General features: G+C 41.0%; 1 protein-coding gene across 1 annotated transcript; it reads left to right on the top strand.

The window, feature by feature from the left end:
* Positions 1-1814: 1814 nt before the first annotated feature.
* On the top strand, positions 1815-7175 carry LOC101842921 (acrosomal protein SP-10). The gene is given in 5 exon segments (XM_005085848.3): positions 1815-1953; positions 2837-3064; positions 3067-3333; positions 4846-4965; positions 6853-7175. Coding segments are annotated over 5 exon segments (789 nt in total). The 5' UTR covers positions 1815-1904; the 3' UTR covers positions 6978-7175.
* The last annotated feature ends 5317 nt before the right edge of the window (positions 7176-12492 follow it).

A 12492-nucleotide genomic window follows, 5' to 3' on the forward strand; every position in this document is an offset into this window, starting at 1 on the left:
ACTATCACCATCACAAGGACATGAAAGGCTGATCTTTTTTTCCCACCCATTTAGGAGCTTTAGAAACTAGAATGTTGGTTCTAGTTTATACTTTTAGCATGAAATGGGGCTGGTCATGGAAGGAGTCAGGAACTAGAACACCCCTGGTTGTCTATGTTACAATTTCAAAGTGAATTCTTCATCACAATGTGTCTTCCCCTATACACGGCACTCCTAAATGCATAGGACTTGTTTTAAAGCACCAGACTGCTAGGCACAAAGAGAAACTGTTCAAGATGGAGGCTAGGAAAAATCCATCTGAAGGACACTGACACTGATGCTATGAAGTCAACCTTAAGAGGCATGAAAAGGAGAGGGAAGGGATGAATTGAGAGGATTCTGATAACTACCAGAGGGTGGTGCTGACGATCTAAAATGGAAGACAGTACTAATGGCACCTTCACTAATTTCTACAGTTGCTATCAATAAAAGCAGCCTATTCCCCATGAAGTAATAGAGCTATTGACATGTTCTTCCACACCTTTCTTTAAATAAGTCCAGTCTGAAGCTCAAAAATCCTAATTTGGACTTCCAGCTCAAACTGAACCACTCATTTCAACTCTCCATAGCTTATTACTTCTGTAGGGTTGGAACAAACACGGATGAGACAGAACATGCCTCCTTGGTTTACTTTAGAAATGATCTGACCCCAGAAAGATCATTTTCTTCAGATGATCCAGGTTATAAGCTAGGAGTTCTCTGTAGACTCTCCACTATGAAACAGAGTGATATCCAGAAAAGCTAAGTCATCCATTCTTTCACTCAGAAAATTTACTATATACCTATTATGTAACAAGCATGCTACCAGGTACTAGGACTACAATGGTGAAGGAGACAGGCAAGGTCCCTACTTTCAGAGGGCTTAAAGTCCAATGGGGTAAAGAAACTTAATTATAACAGGAACAGACAGACCTAATTTTGGGTCCAACGTTCATTGGTACATGGAACACAGTGGCTCCAAAAAGCAGGGGAGGGAAGGGCATGAGATGGTGGCTAGAGGATCTCTGACATCCTGAGTTGCAGTTTTAGAGCAAATAGATGTCTCATCACATCTATTCAGCTTGGCTAGCTCCTAGATAAAAATCACAGATCAAAGTATCACTCTCAATCATCTCTTGATCATCGTACTATTCTGCGTTATTTGAGTTGCCCAGGTGATTCCTATAAACCATGCCTTCACAAGTACTTATGTAGACTATTCTGAGAAGTACGGTATTACAGAAAATTTAAAAAGTTGGGGCGTGTTAACTTTAGAAGCTGGAAATCATTATTATCCATAAATTGAAGTACAAAGGGAGAAAGCATGTTACTATGGCCTAGTCAAAGTTGGGGTCATGAGAAAGGCCACCCAAGGAGACCTCTGAGGTGTGAAGACACAGCCTGTGGCAGCTGTGGCACCTTCTGCCCTCCAATCTTATGACTAACCCCAGTCTGAATTCAAACCCACCAGCACTCAGCTGAGTTCAGTCTTCCAGAGTACAGACCAGAGCCATGAAATGCCTACTTACCCAAACAGAAACTAACTAGGGAACTAGAGTTCACTGTGACAACTCTCTTTTCAACTTTACTAAGAGAATGTGTGCGTTTTGGTAACATTTTTGTTGTTGTTGTTGTTTTGAAGATACTTCTAGCACCATCCTACACACAGAAAATACTCACTACCCTTCACTAGTGCCATCGCCATGGGTTACAGGCCAGCCTGCCTGAACAGGACATAAAAGTCAAAAACCATTGTGAGGACGCATGAGTTGTTTCTCAAGTTCTAGAATTCCCAGAGGTTCTGATTCAACACTGGGAGTGTCTGTTCAGTCTCTTCTCAGCTCTTGAGTGTGCCACACTAGAGATCTCTCTTTTCCTAAATCAAAATGAAGGAGTTAATCTTCCTGTTTCTTTATCTGCTTGGATCTGCCAGAGGTAAGTGTTCTCTTTAAACACAAACCCTGGGTGGACATCAGAGGGGGGGCTTCTTTTAAGGAATTTCTGTCCCCTTCAAGGAAGACCAGTCTTAGTTACACAAAGCAACCTGACTCGGAATCAAGAGTTAACTAAGCAAAAGGAACTCTGAACACTCCTATACCACCCGATTTCTCCTAGTTACAGCAAAGGGCCCACCGGCCTAACACACTCCTGCTTCTCTCAACACTTGTGACTGGTGAGTCAGCACTTTACCAACACAGCTCAAATCCCTTCTGGTAATTTTTGTAGATTCATTTTGTGCTATCATCTTCTAGCTTAAAGTTTACCCTAGCCAAAGATTAAAGTCTTCTACTGCTGAGTAAAACTGTGTCCTATCACTAGAAGCAGAAAAGCAGCTAACCTCAATTTAGGATGGAATTACTCAGTATTGAAAGCTACTGGTGCCAGCACTCGAGAAGCAGAGTTTGAAGCCAGTCAGGATCTCATAGCCAGACCGTTATGGAGGAAAAGGATCATTTGCCTTCTCTCTCCCTATTTCTAGTCTTCTTGCCTCGTACCCACAGAGGAATTGGAAGAAGGGTTCTTTCTGATTCTGGTTTTGTTAGAGAGGGACATTTATTTCCCTTCATGTGCTTTTCATGCTTAGGTGAGAGGATCTCACATGTACTTCTTGTGTCTCTAAGTCTCAGAAGTGGTCTCCAAACTTTCAGTTTTGTCTTTCCTGGTCTCCTGGAGTAGTGAGATGACTTCCCCCAACATCTAAATTGTCTCATCTAGACTGGCCAAGAAACCAGCAGCCCCACTTGTCTGGCTCCACAGGAACTCAGTCTTGATCCCATTCTTTCATCTTCGCCATTCTTCTATCTCTTCTCCATCCTAGGAGCACCACCAGGCCAGCCTGATGAGCTCCTTGACTCTGTGGACCACCAAGCTTCTGTTCAGCAACTTTCAAGTGAGTATTTCTCACTCTCAAACCCTGCGGACGTCGAGTCTTTATATGAAACTCCTTCAGGTGAGAAAGCTCTGACTGATCACAGTTCAAGCGAACATGAATCAAGTGAGCATACTGCTGGAGAACACACTTCAGGTGAGCATACTTCAGGAGAACAGTTTCAGAACATATGGCAGGTGAGCATATGTCAAGCAAGCATATTACAGGAGAGCATATTACAGGAGAACACATCACGGGCGAGCACACTTCAGGCGAGCACACTTCAGGCGAGCACACTTCGGGAGAACCTTCAGAACAGTCCGAAGCAGAAGCGTCTGCTGAACAGGTTACAGGTGAGAAGACTGAGGAGGCGAGCGAGCAGGCCGCTGGAGAGTCAGGTGAAAAGAATGAGGCTCTGAGTACACCATTTCCAAGCACGTCTTCAGGTAAGCCACAGTGGAAGGCCTTTTGACTAGAGGCTGGGGTCAGCCTGGGCTACACACTTCAATGGAAGCCTCAGCAACCAAGCAATACCCTGTCTCCAATAGGGAAGAGAAGACAGAGGGAGGTGAGAAGAAGAAAGGAAGGAGGTGAGGGGGGAACACATCAGGAACTCAATTGTTGAGAAGCAGTGTAAAAGAATCATTGATATGTCACAAACAGCTCTGTTGAAGATCACAGTATCAGGAGGCACGTTCCAGGTTTCATATGGCCCTAAATGTAACACAATCTTGAGAACCCTCTTTGAAGAAAAATAACATCAATATAAAGTACTACTAGACTCTCCAACTCCATTCTTCCTAAGAACTTAGGAAGGATCAGAAGGGTGGCTCAGTGGTGACATCTGCAGTCAAGTATCACAACCTGAGCTCAACAGCCAAGGCTCACATTGTAGAAGGGAAGCGACTCACAGTTGTCCTGACTTCCATACATGCTCCATTCACAGTAGAAAAAAAAAATCTAAAGTTTGATATCTCAAATCACTATCAGATAAAATAGTTCATTTCACCCAATTATGTTTATTATTCCAAATTTTTAGAAAGTAGTAAATTAAACTCAGGTCTGCTTGAAGGTTCTCTGCTCTGCTTTATGCTTCTCGATAGGGCTTAGCACTAGAGATAGCATAAGGATGCAGAAGCATTCACAGTGTTGTCACTGATCAAGATAAGTCTGGAAACAGGAACTGCCCCTGGTTCATGTCTGTTATTTCAGTACTTGAGAAGCTGAGGCAGGAGGATCGGTATGACTATGAGGTCAGATTGGATTAAATACTCAATCCCTATCTCAAAACACACACGCACACATCCTGGAGGAAAGGGAGGGTGGGGGGAGGTTGGAGAGGAGGGTGGGAGGGAGAGGAGGGAAGGGGAAGGGAAGGAGGGGGGAAGGGAAGGGAGGGAGGATAAGGAGGGAAGGAAAGGAGGGAAAGAGGTAAGGGAGGGGAAAAGAGGGAGGAGAGGGGCACTCTTTACAGGGCTGGCAACATTCTAGCATTCTAGCATGCTTACTGATTAAACTGGCCCCCAGTGTGTTTGTCTTAACAGTTATCTAAGTTTTTTCTTATGAAGTAAAGCATGGAAGAAGGGCATTTACTTACAAATTTAAGAAGCCAGAGTAAAAGCCACTCCGATAAATTTAATATTCATTAGTAATAAGATTACAACGAAATAAGACAAAGTTCAGAAAAGGGAACACGGTAGTCCACACTTGCAATCCCATCACTGGGCAACTAAGCAAGATCTTGTCTCCAATAAAGGAGAGGGAGGAGTTAGGAGGGACAGAGGGACTGGGGGTGTAGCTCAGTGGCAGAGCACTTGCCTAAGGCCCTAGAGGTTTAATCCCCAGTACTCCCTGAAAGAACTAAGAAAGATGTTTACCTTTTGCAATTCCTACTCCCCATGTGTGACACAACTAAGTAGTCTGCCGGGAAATTTCATCAGGCTTTTCTCAAATTCCAGGTGTGGCAATAAACTGCCACACGTGTGCTTATATGAACGATGATGCAAAATGTCTTCGTGGAGAAGGAGTATGCACCACTCAAAATTCCCAGCAGTGCATGTTAAAAAAGATCTTTGAAGGTATGTTAAAAAATATCTTTGAAGGTAGTAGGAACTAACTGGGGTAAACCTGCCAGAGAGCACATCAACCATCTTTTAAATAAAAATGGTGGGGGTGGGGCAGCAAGAATCAATGAATTTGGAGATTCAGAAAACTTCATTCCTTCAAGAACTGAGGAGAATTCTAAGTACTGACAGGCTCTTGGGGGAGGGGGGAGGAATTGAAAAGAGGCTTTCTTCAGAATAAAGAAACATTGAAGTTGTTCCTTAAGCTACTTACATACTAACTATAATCAGAACTGTCTAGTTTGTTCATGAGTGTATCTTCTTAGGACATAGTACAATGTCTAACAAATGGTAGGCTTTTAGTAGACCCTGAATAAACCAACAACTGTCCATAGACCTGTGTGCACAAGATGACAAAACTGAGTGTGTAATCTCACATTTCCTCAACCTTTAAACTTAGTACTCATCTCCAAACAAGGAGTCTTGGTTACTTCCATCCCACGAACCACACTGCCTGGCTCTGGTTTGTCCAACCCCTTGACAGAAATAGTCTCCCTGCATTTCTATATTATACAATTAACCATTACTGAATAAACAATACATACTGCAAGTCTTTCAGAAAGATGCTCAAATACAAAGTGTACAGAAAGGCTGTGGTCTAACATAAGAAAATTACAGGGAAAAGTGGAGTGTTGATGCCTTTTCTCAGGACTTGGGAGGCTACACAGCAAAACCAAACCATGTCTAAAGAAAAGGGGCAAAGCATAGAGTGCTGAAAGGCACAGGAAAGAAGCTAAGTCTGGAAAGCAGAGGGTCTTCAGAAAGAACTTGGAAAATCCACTAGTACCCAGTTTGGCTGACACCTTAGAATCACCCAAGCAGCTTTTTCAAATCCTAATGTTCAGAACCTGCAAGATGGTTCAGTGAGTAGGGTGCTTGCCCACCAAGGCTAATGATGTGAGTCATATCACAGCAACTCACATAGCAGGGAGGAACAACTCTTACAATTGTCCTCTGACCTTCATACGTACATGCCCTCCACACACACATACATACATACACACACACACAATAAACATTAAAAATACCAAAAAATAAAAATTCTAATGTTTATCTTATACCAATGAAATACCAGAAATGAAGAGAACTACGGATTCAGTCACTCACTCTGCAGAGACATGCCAAAAACAAACACCAAAGCCAAATCAGGAATATAAGATGTAGATAGGAAATACAGCAAGTTCTTTTGGGTTTGACAAGTAGAGGAGTAGAAGAAAATAAGAAAGTTGATTGGTCAAAGCAAAATCATCTAAGACTGTCAAAGGCAGAGTAAGATTAATCAGGAAAGCAAATAGGTAGAGTTCCATTTGGGACAGGTAAATTTTAGTTGTATTACCTGCATGAAAAGGGGATTTGACTTGGGTCAGTAGAGATAACTGGACTCAGAGAAACAGAAGACAGACAATTAATTGGGAGAAACCTTGACAGAAGAGTGTCAAGAAAGGGGTAAACAGTATCAACTTCAAGCAGAAATGGTAGGGGGAAGGCTTGGAAAATGGCTATGGAATGTGACTAAGAATTTTTCTGGTGTATCTTTGAAAGAAAAGTTTAAATTCTGAGTACCTGGGTTCAGATGTGAATGAGAAGGGGGGATGCTAGCCAGCTCGCTAGGTTTGTAGTGAAGAATACTGGCAGGAAGAGTAGCATGGTCAAGAGAGAATATTGAGCTTGATGAAACTTTCCTACGAGAGGAAGGAAATGGAGGCGCAAACAACCGGAATGGACAGCTGGTAAAGAAAGCGGACTGAAGGAAAGGGATAAGAAAATAAACACAGAAGTCCTGGGAGGTTGGGAGAAGCAGCTTTCTTTCTGCTAACGCCAGTCTGATTCTTCTCTTTCCAGGTGGAAAACTCCAGTTCATGGTTCAAGGGTGTGAGAACATGTGCCCATCTATGAACCTCTTCTCTCATGGAACAAGAATGCAAATTATGTGCTGTCGGAACGAACCTCTCTGCAACAAGATCTAGGAGTCTGTGCCCCCACTTCTTGCTCTGACTCAGGCAACTTCACCACTCTACTTGACTCAATTTGTATTCATCTTCGACTGATCACATCTGTCTCTGCCTGATGAGACAAGAAGCTCAACCCTTATGTCCTCTGACCTCCTTGCTCCCCTCCTTCCCCAGATTTTTTTTTTTTTGCAATAAATCCCTATTGTTAAAGAACGCAGGCTTCGGTAAGATTGTTTTTCATCAGTCTAGTTGCAAAATTGTTTCTTTCCAAAACCAAATAAAGGGAATGTTTTGCATAATCATTTATGAAAGCTGAAGAGGTCTCCTGGGTTAGATATAACAGGTTAATACAAAGTACACATCAATCTTCCATGGATCATAAGCAATCTATAGGTCTGTCCCCCACACCTTTCTAGTTGTAGTAGACACAACTCAATCCTTTTCTTTTTGAGCGTTTTGGTCTTCAATAGTCCACTATGAACATAACGGAAACAAAATACTTTTCATTTAAGCAATCTGTAATACTTAAATCATCGTAGAGGAGCAGGTAGGATACTGAACACCTCCAGGTGTTTTCAAGTGCATGGTTGCTGCTTATTCTCAGGAGAGAGTCAGAGGGTAGTTAGAAAAGATAGCATCATCCTTACTCCACAAATAAGAAAATGTGACACATAAGATTTATTATTTATTTAGACTTCACATTATTACAAATTGACTAAGGTTACAGAACTAGTGAGACCCACAGCTGGATCCAAAACCAAATCTGCATGACCTCAAAGTGAGTCTTCACATTAAACATCATAGAACCAGGGTGTTTTTTCAAAACAAAAACAAAACAAAAAAACCCTCCCTTCCTACACACATCTCCTTTTATCCATCACTCCCACGTGACTGAAGGCTCAAGAACAGCTGCTGGTCTTGTACATTGCAAAGTAACAGACTTTAATTTCAATAAAATAATTTACCACTTTTTAAATATTAAAGCTTTTGGTATCATGACTAGGTTTTTTGTTTTGTTTTATTTTGAGAGATCTTACTCTGTAGTCCAAGCTAACATAGAATTTACTACGTAGCTCCAGACTGGTCTCAAATTTGTAGCAATTCTTCTGACTCAACCTCCCATGTGTACCATCGTAAGTATGAGTTATCTACCATGCATTAAGAACTCCTATACCTCATTAAAACAGTGTCAGTTACAGAGAATGTAAAGAAAGACACACACACACACACACACACACACACACACACACAAATGGCCCTTCTCAAAAACCACCTAAGTAACAGGTTCCATTGATAACAAATCTAGGCTGAAAGAAATTTTGAACATATAATCCTATCTTTAGATCAAATGGAATTTAAAAATTATGGTCTGAGAGGTGCTGAAGAGATGGCTCAGAGGTTAAGAGCACTGGCTACTCTTCCAGAGGACCTGAGTTCAATTCCCAAAAACCACATGGTAGCTCACAACCATCTGGCAATCTGGTGTCCTCTTCTTGCATGCATGCAAAACACTGTATACATAATCAATAAACAAATCTTTAAAAAAAAATATGGCCTGAAACTAAAATGTAGAATCCTCAATTTGACATATGGTTTACAGAGAAACAAGATGAAAAATGAACTCTTGTTAACAGTTGATACAACTGGTCTCTTTGAGGGGAGGGGATAAAGATCTACTAGCTATACAGACAGCATTGGGAAAATATAAATTCAACTGTTATTAAAAGCTAAGAGAGTTTTGGCTTTCACCTTTGAGGACCTAACATCACAATTATATACATTATATACTCAATCAAAAAGAAGTAAAAAAGCTTCAAAAATTCTCTTGAAATAGAGAAGTCACTACAAACAAAAACAGCACTGAGAGATCTGTGGGCTTCTGCATGATTAACTTTCAACACATGTGGGCAAAAACCCCAGTCAGTGGTCAGAGGCTTCAAAGAATACTGGCTAGGGCTGCTTAAGTAGCTGTAAACTGGGAAAATTGCTGGAGAAAAGAGCCACAGGAAAGAAACTCAACTGAGGATCTACTCTGACCAATTTCTTGGCTGATCTTCTGAATTCCAAGAAGCCCAATAACAGTAGTATCTGAAAACTGAAAGAACAGAGCAGAAATCTGCTGTGTAATGCAAGTCCTCCATGCTAATGTCCACTAAAGCAAAAGCCAGGACTCTTCACAGGAAAATACAGCATCCAGAATCTCTACAATTCAGCATCTACTACATAATAACTTATTGGCATAGGAAAGGCAAGGAACTATATAACTAGTAGTCAAGGGAGGAAAAAGGCAGTTAAGACAAATTTATAAGCCTAAAGGGGAAACAAAAAACAAAAAGACTGAGACAACAGCTAAGTAAAATAAGTGGAAAAATATCACTAGGTGATTTTAACAGGGTATTCGGCCCATATAAGACATTACTCAATGTGAAGATAAATCAGTTAATATCCAATTGGAAGAAAGGAACAAAGCTTCAACAATGAATTGTTACCAAACACTTTAGCATTTAAGTAACAGCTAGACTATGCCCATATTGGATGAAGAGTAAGCTTACAGATCCATATATAGCAAGATAAACAGAAAACTGAAGGCACACAAGAGTCAAAATACTTAAAGAGAATAAAATACAAAAGCTGGCATTACTGGCTTTTGTTCTACCCTCGAAAGAGCAAGCCATACTTAGGGAGCAAGAGCCTAGTTGTCAAAACCTGTTCTCCAACTGTGGGAACAAGCCTTATTTGCAACCTTCTAGCCCTTTGGGAGACTGCTAAGAGGTCTATTTCTCCTAATTTAAGAGTTCACTTAAGGACAAACAAAACTGCTGGGATCTCAAGTTGGGAAATACCATGGGAAACAATGAATGAAGCTACAGAGAGAGGGACTAAAGACAGGTACAACCTGGCCAGAGGAATACAACATGATATGTAAACTGATCCCAATGCTTGGAAGATGAAGTCAAGCCAATCAATCACAAATTCTAGGCTAATCTATGCTACAGGAGAAGCTATCTTCTGAGACTAGTGAAGTGTCTGCCCCTCAAGCAGAAAGACCTGAATTCAAAACCCAGCATCCATGAAAAAAATGCCAGCCCTATATAAGCCTGTTCCTCCCATAATAGGCAACAATGTACTTATGTGACAGTTAAGCAGATTAAGCAGCTATATACACAGAGGAACTGAAAAAAGTAAAGCGAGACCAGAGATGATACTAACCCTCACCGCAGCTTCATCTGAAGACTCAAAACATGCCTTGCTATTACGATGTGGTCTGTTTTAGACAAAGCAACTTAAGAGAAGTGTTTGTTTTTCAAGCAAAAAACAAATTTTAAAATTTTATTTTTACTATGTTGTCATTATGAGTGTAGATTTGTATGGATGAGTATGTACACTTGAGTGCAAGTGCCCACGGAGTCCAGAAGAGTGTGTTGGGAGTCCCTGGAGCTAGCTATAGGCTGTGAGCTGTCCTCTGAGTGCTGGGAACTGAATTTGCATGCTCTGCAAGAACAGCCAACTCTCTGAACCACTGCACCCTATCTCCAGGTCTCCAGTGCCAAACTCTCCACAAAATTATTGCAAGACATGCAAATAAAGAAAATGACTGTACTGAAACTGAACAATCTCTAAAGAAACAGATTTTAGCCAGGCAGTGGTGGTGCAAACCTTTAACCCCAGCACTCTAGAGTTAGAGGCAAAGGATCTCTGGGTTCAAGGCCTGCCTAGTGTCTACAGAGCAAGCTCCCAGACAGCCAGGACTACACAGGCAAATGGGTCTCAAAAAAAAAAAAAAAAAAAAAAGGGCAAGAGAAACAAAACATATTTTAAATCAAGAGTTTCAACCTTGCTCAAAGAACAACAGGTTTCACTCAAAGAACTGAGTAATCGGAAAACAATATGTAAAGCAACAGTATCAGGGCTAGAAGAGTTCAAAGCAGATTTAAATTAAGAGTCAGCAACTTCTTTCTTCAGTTCTGGGGATTAAGTCTAAGGCTTCAGTACTCGTGTTAGGCAGGTGTTCTACCACTGAACCTATCCCATCACTAGCAACTCTCAGGACAGGTGACTTAAGATTAAATAAAGGGATGGGGGCAGGGCTGAAGTAAACAATCTAACTGATTTAAAAGACACTGTCAAGCAGTTAGTATTTGGGATCCCACGAGACAAAGAATAGACAGACAGCATTTGGATGAAATTCTTCCAAATCAGAAGACAGACATGGACCTACAAATACAGAGAACTCGATGAACTCTAGGGATGGTAACCCAGGAGAACCACACTGAGACATACATACTGTCAAAAGACTGTCAACAAATAAAGACAAAATAGGACTCTTGAAAGCATTCAAGTAACTCACTGAAGAGAAAGGATCCTAAATATGATTCTCCGTTAGCTAGATACAGTGGTATACGAGGCTGAGGCTGAGGAGTTGCAAGTTTAGTGTGGGCCTGGACTATCAGTGAGGCCCAAGTCACTGTGGACCAAACAGTGTCACCCTGTCCCAAAAGTGACTTAAAAATTTTTTTAAATTTCTAAGCAGAAACCTTGTAGGCCAAAAGGCAGTGAAGTAATATATACATTACTGAAAGAAAAAAAAAAATGGCTGAAGACTATCAACTAAAACTTCAGTGTCTGATAAAACAAAACTGACCCTTGGAAATGAAGGCAAATTAACATTCACAGAGGGTGAACTAAAGGAGTGGATTGTAACTATACCTGCTATGTAAGAAATGCTAAAGATGGTCCTTCAACTTGAAATGAAAGGATGCTAGACAACATAAGAAACACAAACAAAAAAACTATGATATAAAGACCTCTGAAAAGACAATCATAAAAATCCTAGCTTAAGGATACGGTTCAATGATAAAGTGCTTACCTGGCTTGAATGTGGCCCTAGGATGGATCTCCAGCAGGAACAACAAAAATGTAACAACAAGTATTTAAAAGCCAAGTCTATGGAAGATAGCTATCAGCTGTCCCTCCAAGGCGTGGCACCACTCCTGTGTAATCCCAGCTCTTGAGAGGTGGGGACAGGAAGATGAGAAGTTCAAAGCCATCCTTTCATAGAGAGCAAATTAAAGGCCAGTCTATATTACATGAAATCCTGCTTCAAAAGAACAAAAGAAAAAGGAAAACATAGATCTATTGTAGTGTACATACATTTAAAGATATACTTTTTGATATTAATAAAATTAAATGGGAAGGATAACGCAGCTGTAAATATAGTTGTTCTGTCACAGTCAAGTTAGGTTAGGCATACTATGTAATCCCAGTACTTGAGTCACTAAGGCAGGAGGGGAAAATAACCAGCCTAAGACAGATAGTGAGTTCAAAGCCAGCCTGCATAGTCAGACCCTATCTCTTTAAAAAAAAAAAAAGTTGTTATTAATTTTAACTAGTTGCTGGGTGGTGGTGCACGCCTTTAATCCCAGCACTCAGGATGGATCTCTGTGAGTTTGAGGCCAGCCTGGTCTACAGAGTGAGTTGCAGGGCAGCCAGGACTGTTATATATTATAGAAATCTGGTTGGGGGGGGGGAG

The sequence above is a fragment of the Mesocricetus auratus genome, unplaced genomic scaffold, assembly GCF_017639785.1.
Source record: "Mesocricetus auratus isolate SY011 unplaced genomic scaffold, BCM_Maur_2.0 Super-Scaffold_100022, whole genome shotgun sequence".
In the NCBI taxonomy this organism is placed as follows: Eukaryota; Metazoa; Chordata; class Mammalia; order Rodentia; family Cricetidae; genus Mesocricetus; species Mesocricetus auratus.